At 42.6% G+C, this 26,536-nt stretch overlaps 1 protein-coding gene across 1 annotated transcript; it reads left to right on the forward strand.

Annotated features, from left to right (window-relative positions):
* The first annotated feature begins 2,517 nt into the window (after positions 1-2,517).
* LOC139474640 (uncharacterized) lies at positions 2,518-26,132 on the forward strand. Its single transcript, XM_071257733.1, has 7 exons — positions 2,518-2,588; positions 11,993-12,079; positions 18,937-19,108; positions 20,526-20,649; positions 21,194-21,382; positions 22,362-22,529; positions 22,866-26,132. The coding sequence occupies exons 2-7, from the start codon at positions 12,045-12,047 to the stop codon at positions 23,501-23,503; spliced, it is 1,326 nt and encodes a 441-aa protein (XP_071113834.1). The 5' UTR covers positions 2,518-2,588; positions 11,993-12,044; the 3' UTR covers positions 23,504-26,132.
* Positions 26,133-26,536: the final 404 nt, after the last annotated feature.

Here is a 26,536-nt window from a genome sequence, read left to right on the forward strand (position 1 = left end):
ACTAGTTAGCTGAACAGATTAGCATAATATTGACCATTAATCATTTGACCTTTCGGGAGCTAGCCCACCTGTAGGGTTCCTTTGGCTTCCCAGAAAACCAAACCCATCACCTTTCCAGCTGATGGAACAGACTTTGTCCTCATTGTCGGAGGAGACCTCAGACGTTTTTTTACAGCTTTGCCTGTTGTCTCTGGCTGATAGTGGTGAACACAAGACTCATCCATGGTTACAAATCGCTGAAAAAAATCAGCAGGGTCTGTTTCAGAACGACGTAAATTCCCACGACAGATGTTAAACCTGGATCGTTTCTGATCAGGAGTCAGAAGCCTTGGAAGCCAAGGTCATGTCCGGTTCATTCCTCAAATTATTCTCAACTCTCTCATGAGTTGCCTACAGTATTAGCTCTGTGACGTGTGAGTCTTTGATCATCTCTAAGTATATCCTGTATTACATCAATATTGTCTTAGTGGTGGCAGATGAAGGCCTTCCTGATCTTGGATCTCTCTTTCTTTCTTGAACTCTGCTTCCCACTTCGTAACAATGGTCAAGGTAGGAACATTCTCCCCTAATGTGCGCATGGGTAGCTGGTGGAGCCCATTTACTTGGAGATACTTGAAGACAGGGAGATAGTGAATTCTGTCCATTTTCATTGACAGAGAATACCTAGTCACTTTGATGTCTGCATACACATGCTGCCTGGTTGTGCATTAGTTCCAATTCAGCTTGTAAGCACGGAAAGTATTATACTTAAACCTGCAACTTGCGGTAGGGTAGAACTGCACATTTTCCCCTGTAGCAGGCGGGGCCAAGCCTCGTTGTCACACTGTAAGCAGGCTGTGATGCACCCGTTGGGGTATGGCTAGAATCCGAGATGGCTTATGCCATGCGATGCTAATGAGGAGCGATGCCATATTCATAGAGCATTAAAAAGCAGAAAGCACAAGTTTAACTAACGTATATGTCGAGAGGGACAGTTTTATCCTCAACATTAATGAAAATACAACTTTGAAATTTCAGTTTCTACCGATATAAACTCACTGAAATTATATATTTTGTCACTGCCTCATGAGACTAAACGTTAGGCGTCTCCACGGTGACCTTCTCATAAAAATATCAGTATACGTGTACTTGTTGTCACATTTGCACGTGAACGAGGAAAGTTTGGGAAAATGTAACTGGGGAGTGTATCTAATCTTAAACACAATCAAATGCATTCTCGTGTATCATTCATGCTTACCCGTGAAGTTCCTGGGGTAGAATATGTCTTCCGCAACCCATGCTTGCGTAAAAGGCGACTATGCTTGTCGTAAGAGGCGACTAACAGGATTGGGTGACTTGGTTGAATCATGTCATCGATCCCAATCGATCGACCCCCTCTGGGCCTCTGGACTCTGGACTGCCCATGACTGAATTCATACCTTGATAACAATTTATATCGGATTTATGTAAATCACAAACTATATCAAATACTGAAGCTGACACATCAAGTGGATCTCTAAGTAAAGTTGTCGCCAAATAGACTTCCTCCCACCGTACCTATTGTTTATGCACAAGTAAAGACATGCTGATGGTTCGAATCCCGGTTCGCCCCAATTATGTTTCTAGGTTTGTCAGCACCATACCCGTGCTCGTGGGTTTCACCGAAGTGGTAAACGTCTGAGACCTGCATCACTTCGGGGTTTCCTCCCACATTAAGCTGACACGCCGCGATATAACTGGAATAATGTTAAAAGCGGCGTTAAACCCAACTCACTCACTCACTCACTCACTCACATGCTGATGATGAATAAACTCGAGACAAATAGTATAACAATAAGAGATATGCAGTTTCGACCACAATAACTCTTGCATCTGGCCCACACAATTGTTTATTATGCGTCTCGCGGTCATATGAGCTTGTGAAACCCTTCCCGGTGATGTGTTCAGGATAGAATACGCCGTGTATTGTATTGACTGATTGTGGAGGCAAAGCTACACAAGCTGTTACACAATACCTGGTTCATAGGGAGGAAATTAGCAGACTATCGAATGTCCACTGTTTTCGTTCATGGCAAAGTTACTTTGTCATAAAGTTCGAAATATGTCAACGAAGCTCTAAGTCGGGAACGTCCTTATTCTGGGCCACGTTCCACGAAGGGATCTTAGCTCTGAGGTAATCGTAATTCCCATACTTTGTCATAGATTTACGATCGTCGTGGCACTCAATGTGTTTGGACTTATAGGGGGCGAATTGGCAGTCCCAGCCTATTTGATTCAATCCGTCCAAACACCACCACTAATACGTGTCTACTAACACACAATGTTAGGTCTATTGTAATCATATCTTTATGGTTACCTAACTCCATAGAGACAGGGTGTCATTCCACACATGGCACAAGTTATAATGTCCAGGCCTATAAGATGTACCAGAGTCTCCCTTTAAGAGCCTTCTTATCAATAACTTCCTGTCCGACGTACATGCGAAACACAACTATAAATACATGCAATACGTTGAGATAAACACACCACCCTGCGCAACAGATATCACTTCCTGGTTGAGGTGGTCGTCATTGCATATGTCGCACAGAGCTTACGCAGATAGTATGGAGGTAAGCATGTCGGTGTCTCTACCTGTACAACTTTCAACCTTACATAGTAACAAATTATACTAGAAGCAAGATATGTCTTTAACTTCATTTTTGTGTTTTGAATTCATTGTACTAGCAGTGTGCAGCAATAACATGTTCTCGACAGCAGAGTATGCATATAACCGTTAGGCAGTGTATGTAGTCAGCATGTCGATCACAGGGGTTACGCCACAACAATTGCTATGTGTTTCGCCACAGTTTACTTACATAAACCTCCTTGGGGCTACAGGCACGGGCATTTAAGAAGGGTAGTTTACATTTGAAGCAAGAGGGTTGTCAAGCATGCTGATCATTATTATTTAACAGTGGGCCTGCCCTACGGCAAGTGTCCTGTCATAAGAAAGCTTACAGGGTAACAGCAATGAAGAGTGCTGACAAGTCCTGTTGTGTCTTCCTCTGACAGAAGGGCGTTTTGTGAAAGAGCACCCAAGCGTTTCTAGAAAGTCGGATTCATTGGTGTGCGAGTTTTTGTTGGCCTACTAAGTGTCATGTGACATGGGCATATTCTTTGTTTTGGTGGGTATAGTTACTTTGTCCTATCTATGTAAATAATTGACACATATGTCAGCTATTATTGTTTGTTGCAAAACAGGTTGTTCTTTGTCCGCGTGTGTTCGGAAAGTGAAAACCTCTAAAAAGAACTAACGAGTGAGTGAGTGAGTGAGTGAGTTGGGTTTAACGCCGTTTTTAACATTATTCCAGTTATATCACGGCGTGTCAGCTTAATGTGACAGGAAAGCCCGAAGTGATGCAGGTCTCAGAAGTTTACCACTTCGGTGAAGCCCACGAGCACGGGTATGGTGCTGACAAACCTAGAAACATAATCGGAGCGAATCGGGATTCGAACCCACAATCATAGGTTTCTGGCGTGCCCAAGGGACACAACTCTGTGCAGCGAATCGCGGCGCCTTAGACGACTGGGCCACCCGTGTCCCCTTAAAAAAAAATTACACGATAAATAATTCATAGAGTAAGTGTATCTAATTTGTAAATATCTTACGCTTCACATAATTAATTCTCGTGTTTTCCCCGTTTATATTTGTACATTAATGAAATGCAAACAGTTAAATTAACACATTGTTACCACTGGTATCATTACTATTTGATAGTGATTCATAAACACATGTCCATGATGTAGTCGGAATCGTACAATCGACTATGCTTGTAGCAGAGATTTCTATTGAATATGGAAAGGGTTTTGTCGCTTTTTTACGCATTAGGGTAAGCTGGGTGGCAGTGAGTTTAAACACTCGTATTACACGTCGACCTTAAAACATCGAATCTGAACCGGTGGCGAACAAATGGTTGATATCATGAACAACGATCCCCGCCGTCAATATTTTAACCATCATATCCAATCGGCTCTACTAGTTACTGTGAACACACCCTGCCCCGGAATTAACACGGGAAGAGCAAAGGCCATGTTATAATTATTAATAGGCCAAGCTCAATGAATGAACTATTGCACAAAGTGCGCGAATCTCCATTCCGTGGCTTCTGCAATACCAGTCACGACAAGAGGGATAATTCTATGCTACATTAATCATATATATATATCATTATATTGGCTGACTTGACCAAAGCTATCTGCGTGAATACTAAATACCCCTTCAAACAGTCTCAGTTGAACTTTTTGTTGTCGTCAGTAAAGTAGTCAGCATGTTTATTGTTTTGATACATTCATTTCATCACCCGAGTACTATTCCCCACTTGGGTACACCATTTCCGGTGTCCCCCGCCGTGATATTGCTGGAATATTGCTAAAAGCGGCGTAAAACCATACTCACTCGCTCATTTCATAACGTATCAAGTTTTCATGTTTTTACAGTTTCCTGAAAACGGATCCTATACCCAGCTCAATTAGATTTTAGTTTTTCATTGTTCCTGATTCACTCCGTGGTATGAATTTGAAACAAGCACTCAATTACCGTTAAGGTGTTAAGCAAACGCCCCCGAACCATCTTTCACCGTATGCGCGTATATTTGTGACGTCAGTGAGTGAGTGAGTTGGAGTTGGATTTTACGCCGCGTTTAGCGATATTCCAGCAACATAACGGCCGGGGACACCAGAAATGGGTTTCACACATTGTAACCATGTGGGGAATCGAACCCGGGTCTTCAGCGTGACGAGCGAACGCTTTAACCACTAGAATACCCCAGCGCCGCTTGGGACGTCAGCTTTATTCTTTATTCATTAAGATGTACTAGGGGGCACGGGTGGCCCAGTCGTCTAAGGCGCCGCGATTCGCTGTGCAGAGTTGTGTCCCTTGGGCACGCCAGAAACCTATGATTGTGGGTTCGAATCCCGGTTCGCCCAAATTATGTTTCTAGGTTTGTCAGCACCATACCCGTGCTCGTGGGTTTCACCGAAGTGGTAAACGTCTGAGACCTGCATCACTTCGGGCTTTCCTCCCACATTAAGCTGACACGCCGTGATGTAACTGGAATACTTTTAAAAGCGGCGTTAAACCCAACTCACTCACTCATTAAGATTTACTATTGACACAGCCAACGTTAAAACGAGTGGGTTATGTAACATGAGAAGATCATTTAAATATTGAAGTATAATAAAAGCAAATTTAAGATGTATGAAGAAATACGTACAGATACGAACGCCCCCATATTGTCCATATTTAAGTAGAGTGTATGAAAACAAAATTCGTGGTATTTTCCCACTCGCTTTGCATCACGTGCATTTCGTGCATACGCGGAACCTATTGAAATCGCTACATCCGTCGTTCCTCATGTATGGCTACAGCAACAAAATCACGTCACGTTCCCACGGTCCAGGTGAATCTGTATAATTATATACATTTCAAAGACATATGATCGAGGCAGACCACGCCACAACAGCTATAGAGTCATTGATGGAGTTTGCAGGGCCCTCGAAATACATGTATGTATGTTACAGTCAGTGTGTAAGCTGACGGAAAGTTCCACTTGTCCAGTTTACAATTTAGTTATTTTACAATTTGACCGAACAATTGTCTATTGTTTATTACAACAACAAATTCCAAACAGTATGATGTTTAGTTTCATCACCCAGAGATAGAATTATAAGAAAACAAAAATCAGTAGATATTTTATTCTTTTTTTCTGCTTCTGATCCTGGCATGATCAGTCTATTGGGATGCTGTAATCCCTTTCTTATAAATTGCCTAAGAGAATCACATTTTACACATTGACTCAGTTTACACACTGACTGTAACATATACAGTAAGGCGGTGGATACTGAAAAGTCCAGGTACTGATGACCTTGTAAAGCCAGATAACACGTCACTGACGTCGATGAATTATACGCGTATGTTATACGTCGACCGGTTTATGCCATGTATGCACTCGGTGTTCTGCCTATACCTTACATAGTTACGATGAAGCAATTGTTTATCGGGAAAAAAACACGGGGGCATAGTAATGCCGAAATACGGAGATGATGGGTCAGATTTTATCTAGCAGGATGAGACACGGGTAAACCAATGTCAAACCTACCCATATAATTGGACTGATTGGTCTGATTACCGGGCCGAAATTTGACAACCAAAAAGCCCTGCTCGAATTCAGGAAGTATTTCACAAATACACCCTCGTGCCAGGAAATGGAAGGTTTGAATTCTCATTTCCTACTCCTTTCTGTCTAGCTCTTTCGAGTCCATCAATCTGTTTTTAAACAGAATTGAAACAATGCTGGTGAAGCTATCTAATGTAAAACGCCAACGCTAGAGGTAAACCAGCCTCGATAATACGCCGAAACAATCCAATTGGCGTAAAAGGCAAAATGACGGTGAAAGTTATTTGAATGGATTACGAAAAATCAGCGAAAATACCAGGTGTTTGCGAAAAAGGGTGAGAATGATGATGTCCTGTCCTACAGGTAGCGCCCGCCACTCTCACAAAATATACAAAAACATATAGGTGTTTGTTTGTACACTTGCCATGCGACTGCGGTATGTAAACAAAACAGACGGGTAATAATTCTCTGCTAAGACTAATGCTTCTGTTGTCAAGGTACATGGGTCGGTTTATAAGGCAGATAAATAAATCGCAACGAATCTGTTAATGTAATTGTAATTGTCTGACATTGTCGGGGTCGGAGTGCATTTAGGGAGTCATCATTATTCAAATATATTTTTAAAGCTTGTACATTTTATTAACGCCCTCAAAGAGGCTGTTCATTATATTGATATCACATATAAAAAATAAACAACTCGTGGTCGTTGTTCTCTTAATAAAAGCATTGGATAAAATGATATTTTGTATGTTTTCATCCTGCGAACAACACTTGTGCTGTTATCTTTATGAAACGGATCACATTTCTATCCATGCCTGATGTGGCCACATCTTTGTGGCCACATCTTTGCTGAACGTCAATCTCGATTACTGATCGAGGTTTGGTTCGAGAACATTTAGGATTTTTTTTTCAAATTCATACTATGGAGTAAATCTATATCACTGAATGACTAACATCCCATTTGAGCTAGGGCCTGAATTCCGTTTACAGGAAACTGTAAATATAAGAAAACTTTATACCTTTACAAAATTGTATTGAAACAGTAAGACACACTGTCTGTTTCACTGATGGCAACTATAGTGTAATATATTTTATAAAGATAAATAACATGTCAACATGTAGACACGTCAATCCCTTCTGGCAACAAACAATTTAAAAGACACACTGGTCTTGGTAAATAAAATTTAGATAAGTACGAATAAATATTCATATATTCAATGGGGAAAAAATTTAATCTTTGTATGTCATAATGTAACTATGTCACACATGTCTGATAAACATATTTTAATCCAGTGTCCTGTATTGTCTGCTCCCATACAAGTTGGCATCCCTTTAACCAAACGTTTCCTCTGTGTGTGTGTGTGTGTGTGTGTGTGTGTGTGTGTGTGTGTGTGTGTGTGTGTGTGTGTGTGTGTGTGTGTGTGTGTGTGTGTGTGTGTTCGGTTGTTGAAAATTAATAACTGGTCTACACACAATCTTCTTGATATTCATGGGCGATCTTCATTCCAAGTTCTAGACATTAATGATTGATCTACATAAAAAGTACTCGACATTAATGATTGATCTATATACAAAGTTCTCGACATTAATGGTTGATATATATACAAAGTTCTCGACATAAATGATTTATCTATATAAGTTCTAGACATTAATGATTGATATGCATACAGAGTTCTCGACATTAATGGCACATCTATACAAAGTTCCTGACATTAATGGTTGATCTATATACACAGTTCTCGACATTAATGGTTGATATGCATACACAGTTCTCGACATAAATGATTCATCTATATAAGTTCTCGACATTAATGATTGATAAACATACAAAGTTCTCGACATTAATGATTGATATGCATACGAAGTTCTCGACATTAATGATGTATCTAAAAACAAAGTTCTCGACATGTATGGTTGATCTACATACAAAAATCAAGACATTAATTCTTGTTCTACATAAACAGTACTCTATATTAATGACTGATCTGCATACACAGTTCTCGACATTAAAGACTGATCTACAAACAAGTTTCTCGATATCAACTGTTGCTCTAAATGCAAAGTTTTTACATTAGTCCTGTCCTTTCGCCCCTTCGTTCATTGAAAAAGGCGGGTTGTTCCTTTTGACTGACCATTTGTCAGTATCATTCCATAAACGCACATAACGCACGCCACTGAACTGCACTCTTGGAACTTGACAAGGCAACGTGTTATCTTTATTATCTGCATGACCCCTCAAAAAGAACGCTGAGAATAGTTCGACGAATATCATCTTTATCCCAAGAGTACATTGGCTGACGGTATGTTGTGCTACCGTCCAAAGACTTACTCTCTCCCAATTCTGTCATGCGTCTTGTATGATCTACCAGTTCTTCCTGGTCAGTAACGCGCGTTGAAATGAAATCTGTGAAATAGTACAAGCGTTGCCTTGTGCGCTCTTCTAATAGCTTTTTTAAACCATGGTAGTTTAATCTCACATTGACATAAACTATCATTTTCCCTTAAAAATCAAATTGCTCAACATTTTCCTTCCTGATTCATATTTCGTATAGCAAAGTAGGGCGTATCCTTTGTTAAACGTACAGTGCATTACATCTTCCTCTGGAGTATGTCTGTAAGCTACTTTTCTTCACTGAAAACTATTTCTCCCTTGGTATGACTCATGTAGGCAGCTCAATTTCGTTTACTACCACACGTTCAGCAGTAAGCACATGGTTCGTAACATACCCCGAAAATAGCAGTAGGCCTTAAACGTAATTATGTAACGTATGAAACAGACTGCGAATATCGGTTGGTTATCCTGGCAGTCGACACCACCAGGACATAGTGAAAACCAATGACAGGAAATACTATCTCCACCGCCGGGGAACGATAACAGTCTTGAAGAAGCCTGGCCATCTTGTTTAATTTAATATCGTCTCTTATAAGAATTATCCAACCTTGTTCGTGATTGACTACTCCATGGTGAGGTCAGATTATGACGGACTACTTTCTTGAGTCCTTGAGTTTCTTGTGCTTTAGTCGATCCGATGCTGAAAAGAGTCAATTATCCATATACTTGTTTATGTATGTAAGGAATAGACTACTGATTATCTCGTTGTAAGATAAATATTATCTGACAGTAACCTCTGTCGCCCTATCCATGTAATTATTGGATAAATTAATGTTATTCTACACAGGGCAGTGAAATACCGAGATTTACGGTTGAAAATAAAACTCGAGTTTTCACTGAGGAAATTGCAAACGAAAATAACATTTTTTAATTGTCCCATGGTGTCATCATTACATAATACATTGTAGCATGACATTGCTGTGCAAACATAAACGGCTTTATACATTCTGACACCACTTTCGTGTAAAACTCTCGAATATATTATCTTTTATTCGTGTTTGATATACATTCTTCCCTTTTCTATTTTTCTACTGCATTCTACTTAAAGGTGGAATCATGATGCCATAATATATTTCACTCCAGAATGATCTTATCTATTTTGTTTGTAGCAATGTTTCCGAAAGGTCCGATGGTGTGAATATGTGAATATTCAATGTCGATAGATATTATAGTCGTTGAACGACGTAACATGGTCATAAATATTCGCTACATTCCGTGTAACCTTGAACTTTACATAGACGATCGATATGATCAACGTCACTGATATTCAATTAGTTGTCAGTAGTAGTTTGATGATGAATTCCTAGAGGACTCGCATATGAGGGGTAGTGTTTCTCAAACAGAGTTTCACAAAAACGATATCCATGACTTCTCCACACATCACATTACAAAGTACACATGTATATGTATTTGGGGTGAAAGTGGGTAGATGTATCAGCGGGTACCGTTATCTCTGCTGGGAGACCACATAACGTTTGCACATAACAGGTTATGTCAACACTGGCTACAGGAGGCTCGCTCCCTTCTACTTCCTGAAACACATGTGCACTTACATGTGTCAAAAATATATGAACTGCACACGACGCTGTCGGAATGCTGATACTCTTTTTACCACAGCACTTTACAATATCTTACAATTTAATTGACACAACTATTATATAATCAAAAGGCACATCTGCTGAAAGACTGTGTATGAGTTAGTGGGTGAGTGAGTCATCAGTGAACAAAGAAAATGTAACATGTGTAACTTAAATGAAATAGAAGACGAATATCACTTCCTTATCAGGTGCCCATTATATTTAGACCTAAGAATAAAATACTTACCAGAATACTATTACAGTGAACCAAACATACGTAAATTTATAAGTTTAATAAAATGTGAGAGAACAGAGGTTGTAAAGAATTTATCGATGTTTATTTACCATAATTTTGCCCATAGAAATGAAATTCTTAACTGTTAATCAAATACTATCTATGCCAGAATATAATGAGCATATTTATGGTTGCCATGATGTATATATGTGGGAGATAATTTATTTCAATTTGATGTTCTATTGTAATGGTTAATTATGTTGAATTGTATTATGTACTAAAGGCATGTGGCCTCTTGGATAAGACATAAAGATTGATTGAATGAGTCGGTATTCGGGTGAGAAAGTGAGAGTGGGGGTGATGAAGTAAGACGAGTTCTATGGATGAACAAGTTCTTTATTACAATTAGTGCGACGTTTCGGTGTAGATCCTAACACCTTTATCAAGCAATCGAACAGATTCGAGGGCGATTCCAACTCTATTGTAAGATCCCATAGATCTGTATATTAATTAGGCGAGCTGCTTTATTTTTAGTTCAGGTAGGAAAATCAGAGGAAGGGAATTGGCTATTTGACCGTTATTGAACGATATCATATCATATATATATACCTGAAGCTTAAGATAGACTCCATGGCCAAATTGCCTTGATTTAACTAAGCCAATCCGAGCAGACATTCCGATTCATTTGCATAGATAAACGCGACAAAACCCTTTCCATATTTATAAGAAATCACTGCCAAAAACAGAGTCGAGTGTACGATTCTTACAATGCCATTAGCATCTCTATCAAATAGTGATGATACCAGGTGTTCGCGAAAAGGTGAGCGTATCCTTTCCCACCTGTGGCAGCCGCCACAAACACATGCAAAGGCAAGTCAATAGTTCACCCGACAAGCCTCGGGAACGTATGGTACAAGTGAAAATAGGGAATACATATGTTTTGAATTTGCGAAAAGGGTGTAGTTACACCCCACTGAATTACAAAACGAACATATTTCTTAAATGTACCCCTTACTTATAAGCAGCAGATCTCGGCACTTGTACACAAAAGTCATATATTAAAAAACATGACATCGTTTCAGTTTTAAATTCTGTAAAGGGGTCATTGTGTCACTGGATTTTCTGGTCCATTGATCGTCGATCTGGTTTGTTTAAAGGCCGCCGTCGTATGTCGAATTGCTCACGAACGAACTCACGAAAGGAATTCTCTCAACGGGTGCGGATGCATAACCCTAGTGGTTAAAATCCTTCGAAGGCCTGGGTTCTATTCTCCACATGGGTACAATGTGTGAAGCCTGTTCCTGTGTCCCCCGCCGATAGGTTGCTGGGATATTGCTAAAAGTGTCGGAATATATGATAATACTTCCATGCTGATATCACATGCAAATATTTAAATTTTATCGCGCTTTTCTACCTACTCCAGAGTAGTCGGAAATAGATTTATATCACTTCACTGACCTCTGTGGTATATGACCGCGTGCCTAACAGGGGTCCTTATCAGTCAGTCTCACGTGCAGATATAACAGTTATAACACACGTTGTTGTAGTTTCACTATTCCCATAGCTCTTAATAAATGTTTTTAGTTCTATTAATAGTACCTATACGGGAAAACGAATAGGAAACGAGTGCTTGTTACATGCTTCCTTTTTTCAGTGATGTAAGGTCTTGTCCACACACTCCTCACACAGTCAGCCGACCCGCCATCATGACTGACGACAAGCCGCCAGAAATTGTTCCAAGGTAGGAATCTTTGATTGATTGATGGATGGATTGATGTATTGTGTGATGAGAGACTGTGTATGAGTTGGTGGGTGAGTGAGTGGGCTTGTGAGCGATTGTGTGGATGAGTGAGTCTGTATTCGGGTGAGAAAGTGAGAGTGGGGGTGATGTTTTAATACAACAATCAACATCATCACGGCCTGAATCAGCAAAGCCCCTGGCTTTTGTTGTCAAGAGACTCAGTTCATCATGGTATGATTGAATGTGCAATCATTTATAGCGATTCAATCGTGATCTGTGTACAGATGGTAGACCGATCAACTTGGAAGTTGACGGCGATGGGGTGGGATTACCTCTGACTGTAGACAAGAACAAGGGCAGTCCAACTTTCTTTAGTCATAGTGTTGAACAGAAACAGATTCCAGGGCGAATCCACATCTACCGGCCAAGCCCAGAAACGTTTTGGCATGTTCCTCATCAGGCTGTATAGACAAGCAGGTGACGTGAGCAGTCAGTGTCGGAGATCCAGAAGGGTGTGTGTTTGTTGGAGGGGGGGCATGGGTACAATGTGTGAAGCCCATTACTGGTGTCCCCCGCCGTGATATTGCTGGAATATTGCTAAAAGCGGCGTAAAACCTCACTCAATCACTCACCGCCAAGGGGACGTCTTGGGAGGGGAGGCAATCGATGTAAGTGTATATGTGGTAGTGGACAACAAAGGACAAGAGAAGGGTCAATGCGTGTCTATGAGGAAAGTTGGAAATATGAAATACCGACACTTCTCTTCACTTCTGATGGCTAGAGATGGCATTGTGTTCACTTTCGCTGTGCTGGACAATGGCTGCTGACGAATAACATAGATTACAACTTGTGCAGTTGTCCAGATTACATTTACGTTACATAACTAAATCAAACCGGAAGAAATATTACATAATATATGTACAATACTAGTCTCAAAAAGAGTGTTTTATGGAGCTTTGTCACACACCAGTGGTCGATGTGTTCCTCTCATATTGCTCGACTCTCATAATAATGTTATTGTATAAGGCCATTTCTAACCTCAATACATACTAATGTACTTGAGCAGTTATGAATATGAATCTATTTTTGCCCACACTCTTAGTAATACAGTTGTACTTGAGAAGTTATGAATATTAATCTATATTTGCCCACACTCTTAGTAATACAGTTGTACTTAAGCAGTTATGAATATTAATCTATATTTGCCCACACTCTTAATAATACAGTTGTACTTGAGCAGTTATGAATATTAATCTATATTTGCCCACGCTCTTAGTAGCACAGTTGTACTTGAGCAGTTATGAATATTAATCTATATTTGCCCACGCCCTTAGTGACACAGTTGTACTTGAGCAGTTATGAATATTAATCTATATTTGCCCACACTCTTAGTGATACAGTTGTACTGAACAGTTATGAATATTAATCTATATTTGCCCACACTCTTAGTAATACAGTTGTACTTGAGCAGTTATGAATATTAATCTATATTTGCCCACACTCTTAGTAATACAGTTGTACTTGAGCAGTTATGAATATTAATCTATATTTGCCCACACTCTTAGTAATACAGTTGTACTTGAGCAGTTATGAATATTAATCTATATTTGCCCACACCCTTAGTAACACAGTTGTGCTTGAGCAGTTATGAATATTAATCTATATTTGCAAACACCAAGGAGAATGAGTATTTCCTGTTGACTTCAGACAGAAAGGCGTATATGTGATATTGTCATTTGCAGTTATTCTCATCTGAAAGTGCTTGTTAAGTGATACTGTTATACAGGAAATGACGTCAGGTGTTCTGAGTCGACTCCACGTTCTTCCTGGTTATCTAGTCTATATATATGTGCAGTTACGCAGTTACGCTGACTACTAAGTACTCGAGTAAGACTCTGGCCAGGGACTCAAGAACGCGACCAGGGATAAGAGTCGTGTGTTTTCGCTAGATTCACGAACACACTCCAAGTGTTGACACCGACAACCAGTGACTGAAACACTCATTGTTCTGTACATATAGCTACATATGTTAATACGCTGACATCGGGTAGTCGAGACTTTGTGCAAACATATTTCATTCACAAAAGCGTGAAAGGTATCGGGCACAAGCTGTCACGAACTCTCTCCAAAACAAATTTTCAAATATTTAGAGGTAAAGACAATAGGGATAAGATAGAATAGGAAGAATGTATTTACCAAACTCGATTTCGGTTCGAATTTGGAGATACTGGTTCTCGGGTGCATTTCTGTCAATACAGTCCTTCCAAATGCCAACATAGGTTGTCTCTGCCCAGTTATCCGTGTCTCTTTCTCCTATAGATGGTTGTTAACCATGTGTCTGGTCCTACTATTGGTGGCTGTTATCCACGTGTTTGGTCCTGTTATAGATGGCCGTTATTCATGCGTCTGGTCCTGTTATTGGTGATTGTTATCCATGTGTCTGGTCCTGCTATTGGTGGCTGTTATCCATGTGTCTGGTCCTGCTATTAGTGGCTGTTATCCATGCGTCTGGCCCTGCTATTGGTGGCTGTAAACCACGTGTTTGGTCCTGTTATAGATGGCCGTTATCCATGTGTCTGGTCCTGCTATTAGTGGCTGTTATCCATGTCTCTGGCCCTGTTATAGATGGCTATTATCCATGTGTCTGGTCCTGCTATTGGTGGCTGTTATCCATGTCTCCTGTTCTGTTATAGATGGCTGTTATCCATGTCTCAGGTCCTGTTATTTATGGCTGTTATCCATGTGTCTGGTCCTGTTATTGGTGATTGTTATCCATGTGTCTGGTCCTGTTATTGGTGGCTGTTATCAATGTGTCTGGTCCTGCTATTGGTGGCTGTTATCCACGTGTCTTGTTCTGTTATTGGTGGCTGTTATCCATGTGTTGGTCCTGCTATTAGTGTCTGTTATCCATGTTTCTGGTTCTGTTATTGGTGGTTGTTATCCATGTGTCTGGTCCTGCTATTGGTGGCTGTTATCCATGTGTCTTGTTCTGTTATTGGTGGCTGTTATCCATGTGTTTGGTCCTGCTATTTGTGGCTGTTATCCATGTGTCTGGTCCTGTTATAGATGGCCGTTATCCATGTGTCTGGTCCTGCTATTAGTGGATGTTATCCATGTCTCTGGCCCTGTTATAGATGGCTATTATCCATGTGTCTGGTCCTGTTATTGGTGGCTGTTATCCATGTCTCCTGTTCTGTTATAGATGGCTGTTATCCATGTCTCAGGTCCTGTTATTGGTGGCTGTTATCCATGTGTCTGGTCCTGTTATTGGTGATTGTTATCCATGTGTCTGGTCCTGCTATTGGTGGCTGTTATCCGTGTGTCTGGTCCTGCTATTGGTGGCTGTTATCCACGTGTCTGGTCCTGCTATTAGTGTCTGTTATCCATGTCTCAGGTCCTGTTATTGGTGGCTACTATCCATTGGTCTGGTCCTGCTATTGGTGGCTGTTATCCATGCGTCTGGTCCTGTTATTGGTGATTGTTATCCATGTGTCTGGTCCTGTTATTGGTGGCTGTTATCCATGTGTCTGGTCCTGCTATTGGTGGCTGTTATCCATGTGTCTTGTTCTGTTATTGGTGGCTGTTATCCATGTGTCTGGTCCTGCTATTTGTGGCTGTTATCCATGTGTCTGGTCCTGTTATTGGTGGCTGTTATCCATGCGTCTGGTCCTGCTATTGGTGGCTGTTATCCATGTGTCTTGTTCTGTTATTGGTGGCTGTTATCCATGTATCTGGTCCTGCTATTGGTGGCTGTTATCCATGCGTCTGGTCCTGTTATTGGTGGCTGTTATCTATGTGTTGGTCCTGCTATTAGTGTCTTTTATCCATGTCTCAGGTCCTGTTATTGGTGGCTGTTATCCATGTGCCTGGTTCTGCTATTTATAGCTGTTATCCACGTGTCTGGTCCTGTTATTGGTGGCTGTTATCCACGTGTCTGGTCCTGCTATTAGTGTCTGTTATCCATGTCTCAGGTCCTGTTATTGGTGGCTGTTATCCATGTGTCTGGTCCTGTTATTGGTGGCTGCTATCCATTGGTCTGGTCCTGCTATTGGTGGCTGTTATCCATGCGTCTGGTCCTGTTATTGGTGATTGTTATTCATGTGTCTGGTCCTGCTATTGGTGGCTGTTATCCATGTGTCTGGTCCTGCTATTGGTGGCTGTTAACCATGTGTCTGGTCCTGTTATTGGTGGCTGTTATCCATGTGTCTGGTCCTGTTATTAGTGGCTGTTAACCATGTGTCTGGTCCTGCTATTGGTGGCTGTTAACCATGTGTCTGGTCCTGCTATTAGTGGCTGTTATCCATGCGTCTGGTCCTGCTATTGGTGGCTGTTATCCATGTGTCTGGTCCTGCTATTGGTGGCTGTTATCCATGTGTCTGGTCCTGCTATTGGTGGCTGTTATCCATGTGTCTGGTCCTGTTATTGGTGGCTGTTATCCATGCGCCTGCTCCTGCTATTGGTGGCTGTTATCCATGTGTCTGGTCCTGTTATTGGTGGCTGTTATCCATGTGTTGGTCCTGCTATTAGTGTCTTTTATCCATGTCTCAGGTCCTGTTATTGGTGGCTGTTATCCATGTGCCTGGTTCTGCTATTTATAGCTGTTATCCATGTCTCAGATCCTGTTATTGGTGGCTGTTATCCATGTGTCTGGTCCTGTTATTGGTGGCTGCTATCCATTGGTCTGGTCCTGCTATTGGTGGCTGTTATCCATGCGTCTGGTCCTGTTATTGGTGATTGTTATTCATGTGTCTGGTCCTGCTATTGGTGGCTGTTATCCATGTGTCTGGTCCTGCTATTAGTGGCTGTTAACCATGCGTCTGGTCCTGTTATTGGTGGCTGTTATCCATGTGTCTGGTCCTGTTATAGATGGCTGTTATCCATGTGTCTGGTCCTGCTATTAGTGGCTGTTATCCATGCGTCTGGTCCTGTTATTGGTGATTGTTATCCATGTGTTTGGTCCTGTTAATGGTGCCTGTTATCCACTTGTCTGGTCCTGTTATAGATGCCTGTTATCCATGTCTCTGGCCCTGTTATTAGTGGCTGTTATCCATGTGTCTGGTCCTGTTATTTGTGGCTGTTATCCATGTGTCTGGTCCTGTTATTGGTGGCTACTATCCATTGGTCTGGTCCTGCCATTAGTGGCTGTTATCCATGCATCTGGTCCTGTTATTGGTGATTGTTATCCATGTGTCTGGTCCTGTTATTGGTGGCTGTTAACCATGCGTCTGGTCCTGTTATAGATGGCTGTTATCCATGTGTCTGGTCCTGCTATTGGTGGCTGTTATCCATGCGTCTGCTCATGCTATTGGTGGCTGTTATCCATGTCTCAGGTCCTGTTATTGGTGGATGTTATCCACGTGTCTGGTCCTGCTATTGGTGGCTGTTAACCTTGTGTCTGGTCCTGTTATTGGTGGCTGTTATCCATGCGTCTGGTCCTGTTATTGGTGGCTGTTATCCATGTGTTGGTCCTGCTATTAGTGTCTGTTATCCATGTCTCAGGTCCTGTTATTGGTGGCTGTTATCCATGCGCCTGCTCATGCTATTGGTGGCTGTTATCCATGTCTCAGGTCCTGTTATTGGTGGATGTTATCTACGTGTCTGGTCCTGCTATTGGTGGCTGTTAACCTTGTGTCTGGTCCTGTTATTGGTGGCTGTTATCCATGCGTCTGGTCCTGTTATTGGTGGCTGTTATCCATGTGTTGGTCCTGCTATTAGTGTCTGTTATCCATGTCTCAGGTCCTGTTATTGGTGGCTGTTATCCATGTGCCTGGTTCTGTTATTTATAGCTGTTATCCATGTGTCTGGTCCTGTTATTGGTGGCTGTTATCCACGTGTCTGGTCCTGCTATTAGTGTCTGTTATCCATGTCTCAGGTCCTGTTATTGGTGGCTGTTATCCATGTGTCTGGTCCTGTTATTGGTGGCTACTATCCATTGGTCTGGTCCTGCTATTGGTGGCTGTTATCCATGCGTCTGGTCCTGTTATTGGTGATTGTTATCCATGTGTCTGGTCCTGTTATAGATGGCTGTTATCCATGTGTCTGGTCCTGTTATTGGTGGCTGTTAACCATGTGTCTGGTCCTGTTATTGGTGATTGTTATCCATGTGTCTGGTCCTGTTATAGATGGCTGTTATCCATGTGTCTGGTCCTGCTATTGGTGGCTGTTATCCATGTGTCTGGTCCTGTTATTGGTGATTGTTATCCATGTGTCTGGTCCTGTTATAGATGGCCGTTATCCATGCGTCTGGTCCTGTTATTGGTGATTGTTATCCATGTGTCTGGTCCTGTTAATGGTGCCTGTTATCCACTTGTCTGGTCCTGTTATAGATGCCTGTTATCCATGTCTCTGGCCCTGTTATTAGTGGCTGTTATCCATGTGTTTGGTCCTGCCATTAGTGGCTGTTATCCATGTGTCCTGTTCTGTTATAGATGACTGTTATCCATGTCGCAGGTCCTGTTATTTATGGCTGTTATCCATGTGTCTGGTCTTCCTATAAGTGTCTGTTATCCATGTTTCTGGTCATGTTATTGATGGTTGTGTCTGGTCGTGTTATTGATGGTTGTGTCAGGTTGTGTTATTGATGGTTGTTTCTGGTAGTGTTATTGATGGTTGTTTCTGGTAGTGTTATTGATGGTTGTGTTTGGTCGTGTTATTGATGGTTGTGTCTGGTTGTGTTATTGATGGTTGTGTCTGGTTGTGTTATTGATGGTTGTTTCTGGTCATGTTATTGATGGATGTGTCTGGTCGTGTTATTGATGGTTGTGTCTGGTCATGTTATTGATGGTTGTTTCTGGTTGTGTTATTGATGGTTGTGTCTGGTCGTGTTATTGATGGATGTGTCTGGTCCTGTCCTGCAGGAAGAGGCCGCCGAAGAAGGAGCAGGAGGTGCCCCTCCGCTTCAGCGAGGGGGATGACGACTACACCATGAAGGAGTTTTACGATCTGTACAGCAACTGCCTCCCTAAGACTGTGGTCGTAACACAGGGCAGCTATGGAGACATCGACCTGGACACCTTCTGCTCCGGCCAGGTAAGGGAAACCATGCGTAGAAGTAGGGGTGCAGTCGAGGTTGGTGGCGGTTGTACACATCTCCATGTGTAGAAGTAGGGAGCGATGTACTCGAGGCGGGTGGTCCACATCTCCATGTGTACAAGTAGGGAGCGATGTACTCGAGGCGGTTGTCCACATCTCCATGTGTAGAAGTAGGAGAGTGATGTACTCGAGGTGGGTGGTCCACATCTCCATGTGTAGAAGTAGGGGAGTGGTGAACTCGAGGCGGGTGGTCCACATCTCCATGTGTAGAAGTAGGGGGTGATGTACTCGAGGTTGTTGTCCACATCTCCATGTGTAGAAGTCGGGGTGATGTACTCGAGACGGGTGGTCCACATCTCCATGTGTAGAAGTAGGAGAGAGGTATACTCGAGGTGGGTGGTATACATCTCCATGTGTAGAAGTAGGGGAACGATGTACTCGAGGCGGATGGTCCACATCTCCATGTGTACAAGTAGGGAGCGATGTACTCGAGGCGGTTGTCCACATCTCCATGTGTAGAAGTAGGAGAGTGATGTACTCGAGGTGGGTGGTCCACATCTCCATGTATAGAAGTAGGGGAGTGGTGTACTCGAGGCGGGTGGTCCACATCTCCATGTGTAGAAGTTGGGGGGTGATGTACTCGAGGTTGTTGTCCACATCTCCATGTGTAGAAGTAGGGGTGATGTACTCGAGACGGGTGGTCCACATCTCCATGTGTAGAAGTAGGGGAGTAATGTACTCGAGGCGGGTTGTCCACATCTCCATGTGTAGAAGTAGGGGAGTGATATACTCGAGGCGGGTGGTCCACATCTCCATGTGTAGAAGTAGGGGAGTGATGTACTCGAGGCGGGTGGTCCACATCTCCATGTGTAGGAGTAGGGGAGTGATGTACTCGAGGCGGGTGGTCCACATCTCCATGTGTAGAAGTAGGGGAGTGATATACTCGAGGTTGTTGTCCACATCTCCCTGTGTAGAAGTAGGGGGTGATGTACTCGAGGCGGGTGGTCCACATCTCCATGTGTAGAAGTAGGGGAGTGATGTAATCGAGGCGGGTTGTCCACATCTCCATGTGTAGAAGTAGGGGAGTGATGTAATCGAGGCGGGTGGTCCACATCTCCATGTGTAGAAGTAGGGGGTGATGTACTCGAGGCGGGTGGTCCACATCTCCATGTGTAGGAGTAGGGGAGTAATGTACTCGAGGCGGGTGGTCCACATCTCCATGTGTAGAAGAAGGGGTGTGATGTACTCGAGGCGGGTGGTCCACATCTCCATTTGTAGAAATAGGGGGACGAGCTGTACTGGAGGGCTCCCTACGCCTATATGTAGAGGTAGAGGTCGGTGTGTACGAGGGTGTGTGATTTTTGTGTCTTGTCTTTTTGTTCAATCGGCATTGATTAGCTTACTCTCTGGCCAGGTCATGCACATTCACACCCACACACAACAGACGCGGGTGGTGGCCCGAGACAACCTTGGCAGGACCTTCAGCATCCCCAAAGACTACTCCATGAAGTTTCAGCTGGTCAAGTCCAGAGGCAAAGGTACGCTTACTCAAAGATATAGCTTGTGCAAGGCACTCGTTACTGAATTGGAATAATTTTGTAATAATTAGGCTTTCTTTTTGACCGGTGATTGCCTCATTGATTTTAGGCAGTTTTGGCCAATTTCGGTCCCGAAAGCGACCGAAACGCTTAGACGATCGTAACTCCCACAGATTAACATACACTTACGAAAGTCGTAGCACCAAGATCGATTTGTCAAACGGGACCCTATTATCCGAGTTCACATTATTCATTATTCACAACAAATCTTATAGTCTGCACGGATTGTCCTGTGTGTAGATTTGATTTTCTTACCTGGTTGGATCCACCGACCGCAAGTTCGCCCATGTAATGTTCCTTGGTCTGTCGCCACACACATGCTCATGGGTTTCAACAAAATGAAATACGACCTGCATCAATTTGAGAGTACTTCAGAATTGAGTTGACACACCTTGGTATAACTGACATACTGCACCCACACTCTGCTAATGACCAAAAGTACTGGAATAGAAATGTCCACGTAATAATAGATTTTGATCCCTAGTTGGACCCGCACAAAGCCTAAAGGAGATCCTAGAGGAGAACACGTTGCCGATGCAGGTGAAGTTCGCCGTCCCTGAAGACTACACGTTCCATATCGGCTGTGATCAACAGAAGGTCCGGGACATCAGCAACTGGGCGTTGGTGCAGGAGTACGACGAATCCTACATGCTGGCTAACTGTATCAATACAAGTGAGTTCAATACAAGTTGGCATGAAGGGCTTTATGATAAATTTCTCCTTCCTATCAGTATGTTCAACCTTCATAATATAACTACTGACGTTTCGAATGAATTTCTAAGTAATCAGTTACTGGTGCTGGTTCGCGATAGATAATATGTCACAGAGGAAGCCCATTGACAGATGTATGAAGGCCGCGTCATGTGAAGCACCTATAAACAGTTTGTTTATTTGTTTGTTGTTTAACGCCGCACTCAGCCGTATTCCAACTACATGAGGGCGGTCTGTAAATGATCAAGTCTGGACCTGACAATCGATTGGTTGACAGCATGAGTATCGATCTACGCAAGTAGGATACGATGACATGCATCAACCAAGTCAGCGAACCTGACCACCCGATCCCGTTAGTCGCCTCATACCTACCTACCTACCTACCTACCTACCTACCTACCTACCGACCGACCGACCGACCGACCGACCGACCGACCCCCACCCACAACCCCCCCTTACCACTCACCCCCCCCCCCCCCCCCCCCCCCCCCCTCCACACACACATACATACATACATACATACATACATACATACATACATACATACATACATACATACATACGTTCCCCATAACGTATCGGTGGTATCTTGGACATCAAAATGGGACCTGTCTCAGAAGTATCCAACAGATACATGGAGGTTCGGGAGAAATTAAAATATAGAAAGGGTGGACCTTAACGTTATATATTTATAGTTCTGTGAAGTGTTTGACTTGTATTTAGAAGTTGACTGGTTGGAGGACTTGGAAGCTTATTGATGACAGAATCCAAAGGGCCTTTCGTTCAAGGGGTACACGTAAATTAGGGGACAAGAAGCGTTCTTCAAAGTCGAGTGTCTTATACCGAAACATGAAGACTTTGAAGGTCTCCAGAAACTACTTATTGCCTTGCCAACGGGGCTGTAACATCTTACTGTATTGTTACGTGTGTGTGTGTTGCAGAAACTATAGACAAGAAGACAGTGCTTGTTCCGGTTTACCTCCAAGACCTGTTGATCGCCATGGCAACCGGCCTGGAGGGGAAGACCGAGGAAGAGTGGAAGCAGTACGAGCTCTTCCTGGCGGAGGAGATGAAGTCGGTTAAGGTGGATCTCAACGTCGGGAACAAAGGTAAGTGTCACCCCGTGTCTTAACAGCCCAAACTGAAGCTCCGATGTATCCTGTTTATTTTGAATCTTGAACGGCAAGGGTTTACAAGCTGATACATTTTGGTTTGTATCTGATACATACTTCGCTGTATAGATGCAGCCAACCGCCTGTTGCGACACCGATTTTGATATCAGACCAGCGTTTTATGTCCATTAATGTTACTTTTGTATATATTTCGGGAATAAGAAAGACATTTTAATTGTCCCTGAGGAGCTGTATCGGGAGATTACTGCTGAAATAGACACTTTTTGTACCGAAATTTTCTTGAGGACCAATTGTGACATTCTTTCTTTTCAGATATTGCTTTTTACTCCGATGAGACCCTTGGGTTGTCGGACAACGTGTATGACTATATCGAACCAAAGGACTTTCTGACATTCAAACTCGTGTCGGGAACAGACGATGATGGGTATGGTGTGGTCGTGGACGATGAAAACATCTACACACCTATTGACGAAGACGAGGTATACGTCTCACGACCACCTATCCCAAAACGGGAACCGAAAACTGCTCCAACTGTGAAAGCCAAGACTAAGTCGGTATCGCCTGCAAAAGATCAGGAAAAAGAACCGTTGTCACCTACCGGAAGTGAAGCAGCGCATGGATACGTAAATGACATTCCTCGAAAAGAAGTAGCTCCCTTCAGCTTCTTCAAAGGGTTTAAAAAGGACAAAAATGCTGAGGTAGTTTCAAAATCGGGTGGGAAAGGCGATCCAGTAGTTGTGGCTGTGAAAGACCTATCAATCGGTGATCTTATCAAGAAGATGAAGGAATTGAAGCTTGAAAAACACGTAAACGCCTTCAAGAAACAGCAGATCGACGGCACTATCGCCTCACAGCTCACGAAAGACATCCTTCAGAGTGACTTTGGGTTCAGTGCAGTAGAGGCCATCAAATTCAGGGAATACGTACGATCAGGTCACATCCCTAAATAAACTTCATGAGTCATTCGCGGGGAATCTGTTCACGCCAGTGCTTGGATGGATTGCAAGATATACATATATGTGTGCTTTTTCAAATAAAGCATTACTTTAATTAATGCTTTGGGATATAATCGCAATTTATTTACTATTCTAACGGCCCGCTTGTTTCCTGTTGTAAGAATACGCAGTGTATGTACTGTGTATTTGGTTGCTCGAGTATATATAGCTTTAAACACACACCAAATATAAAGATAATATTCACTGAATAATAATTTGACCAATCATCGGAGAAACATGTGTTCATGGTAATTAGCATTCCATCGTTCGTTGTAACATCTGGAAAGACAGAGAGGCACGAAATAAGGTGCCAATTACATCGACAACATACAGCATAACGACATGGAACATTGTCCACTTTAAGATTACGTTGTCGCCGTGGCCATGCTTGTACACTGCTATCTACATGCAACTCTGAAATCTCTCTTTGTTTAAGTGCTTTGCCAGATAAAAATAGCAGGTAAAACTTGAGTGTGAGGGTAATACGCTTTTCATTTATCATTTTTGTTACAATTTCTGGTCATAGATGATTATAACTTTAACTAAATCTAGCCCAAACATGTAAAATGGTAAATACCATGACGACATACACGTTGCACTGAAGACTAACTACTTTACAGGACTGGGTGTGTCAGTCCGACATCGCGGGAAAGTTCCATGTGATGGTTACATGTCTCACTGACGATGTTTAAATAGGTAACGGAATATGTCCAACACCATTTCGATATTGTTTCGTCTAGCGTAAAACATCGGCGATTTCCGGCAAGGTTCGCAACTAGTCGGATGCAAAACAACTATTCTATGAGGACATTCAGTAGTCCTCGTTTGTTGGGCGAGCTTTAGCCTAATGTCCAGTGTTTCTACTGAGAGGGGACTTAACCGGAGTCGTGTTGTAGCGATGAGCGCGGGGTTTTTGGCCGAAAGACGATCCGTTGTATATAATGTTGGTGATATGATTAACATTAAAGACAATCCCTGTCTGTAGTTATGTTTAACATTCGCTCGTAAACATGAGCCAGCTAACACAGCCATTGTCAACGGAACCACCCTGAAGTATTTCTGAATACCACCGGACCGCCTCAGGTCAAGTGGTAGAGCGTCCGCCCGAAAAGCGGAAGGTTCGGGGTTCGATCCCCGCCCGCGTCATACCAAAAGACGTTAAAAGATGGTACTTGTTGTAACCCTGTCTGGCGCTCGGCATTAAGGGGCTCATACAAGGACTGGTCGGCTCGGAGTCAGTATACTGTGTCTGAGTGGGATATTCATGTTAAACTGCGGCATGGTATCTCAGTGAGCTGGCACTATAAATCGGCATCAGTCCGGACTAGTACAAGCAGACACACACACACACACACACACACACACACACACACACACACACACACACACACACACACACACACACACACACACACACACACACACACACACACACACACACACACACACACACACACACACACACACACACACACACGTGTGCATGCACGTCGCTACATAAGTGCGTTAAACCCCATTTCACCTCACCTCTGAATACCACCGTTTTTGAGCTGAAGACACGGCTTTTTTGTGACACAGTAGTTTGTGTATGTTTTACTAAATTGTATGTGTTATGAATATATTTCAGCATGTTTGATAAACTTATGTGACCAATTACTTGTGCAGCAGACCATTTTGTGACACAAACGTCTGATGATGTTCCCATATCGAATGTATACAGCTCTAATGGGGTATCGGCAACCGTTGTGATATGCATCGACATGTAGGCTGTGATAGATACACGGTTCCATGTATTTTTTGCGTGACAGTCTTTTGATGTTCCAAGTTCCAAGTTACTTCAAACATTCTGCAGAGTCATGGTAGAACATGTTGTAATCTCGTGGGATTATTCCGGGCTAGAATCGGTCCCAGGTCACCTATGCTTGTGATACGCTTCGATTCAAATGGCTCGTCTGGTCAGGCTCTCTCATATGGCTGATTTCGTGTTATCGTCCCGCTATGACGTGTTTCGTTGCTCATGTTTTCAATCACGGGTTCGTCGTATCCAGACTCATGTGTTTTCTGGCAGCCGTAATATAGCTGGAATATTGTTGACCGCGGCGTGAAACAACATTCAATCGTTTACCATACAGGAAGAGCCTGTTTGGTTCTAACACAAGTATCACAGAGGAATTTGTTTGCTAATTGACAAAATAAGCCTCACGCGCGCCTTTAACATATACCGATCTAATTTGCCTACATGCGGTCCCGTGAAGATTCCGGGTGAGAACTGGTCTTCAACAACCCATTCTTGTCGTAAGAGGCGACTAACAGGATCGGGTGGTCAGGCTAGCTGTCTTGGTTGATGCATGTCATCGTATCCCAGCTGCTTAGATCGAAGTTCACGATGTCAGTCACTGTGATTGAATATTGCTACGTGGGTATGACACTTCACAATCTTATTGAGACTTTGAACATTGGACTGTTAATTGAATGTCTTCCCCACCGGGAATTGTTCACCGTACATCTACGCACTGCATGTCCTACCCGGTATGTCATTCCGGTATATCATTTATATGTTATTGAAAATGATTCAATAAATCTTTTGCACGTTCATGGGATTTATATTGTCTTTATTGGAGGGGTGTGATCCTACGTGTGTTTCATACAGTAAATCAACACACGGCAAAGCTGAAAGAAACATCTGATGTACACCAACCGTCCAATTTCTACGGATTCCCGGCTTTGGAGACCTGTATATCGTAGCAGATATTACTTACCAGGTGTAGGTATAGGTGATGTTAAATGTGTACATGGGGCGTACATCACTGCCATAGAACAAATTCTGCGAACTTGCCATGTTTGTGACTACAGTAAACAACGTTTATAACGAACACGCTTATTACGAACTGACGGATATAACGAACTTATTTTTTAGTCCCGGCCATTTGATGTAAATATGCTGTATATATGCTTATAACGAACTACGGTTATTACGAACTAAAATAA

This window comes from Haliotis cracherodii, unplaced genomic scaffold (genome assembly GCF_022045235.1).
Source record: "Haliotis cracherodii isolate W230 unplaced genomic scaffold, xgHalCrac1.p SCAF_1, whole genome shotgun sequence".
NCBI lineage: Eukaryota > Metazoa > Mollusca > Gastropoda > Lepetellida > Haliotidae > Haliotis > Haliotis cracherodii.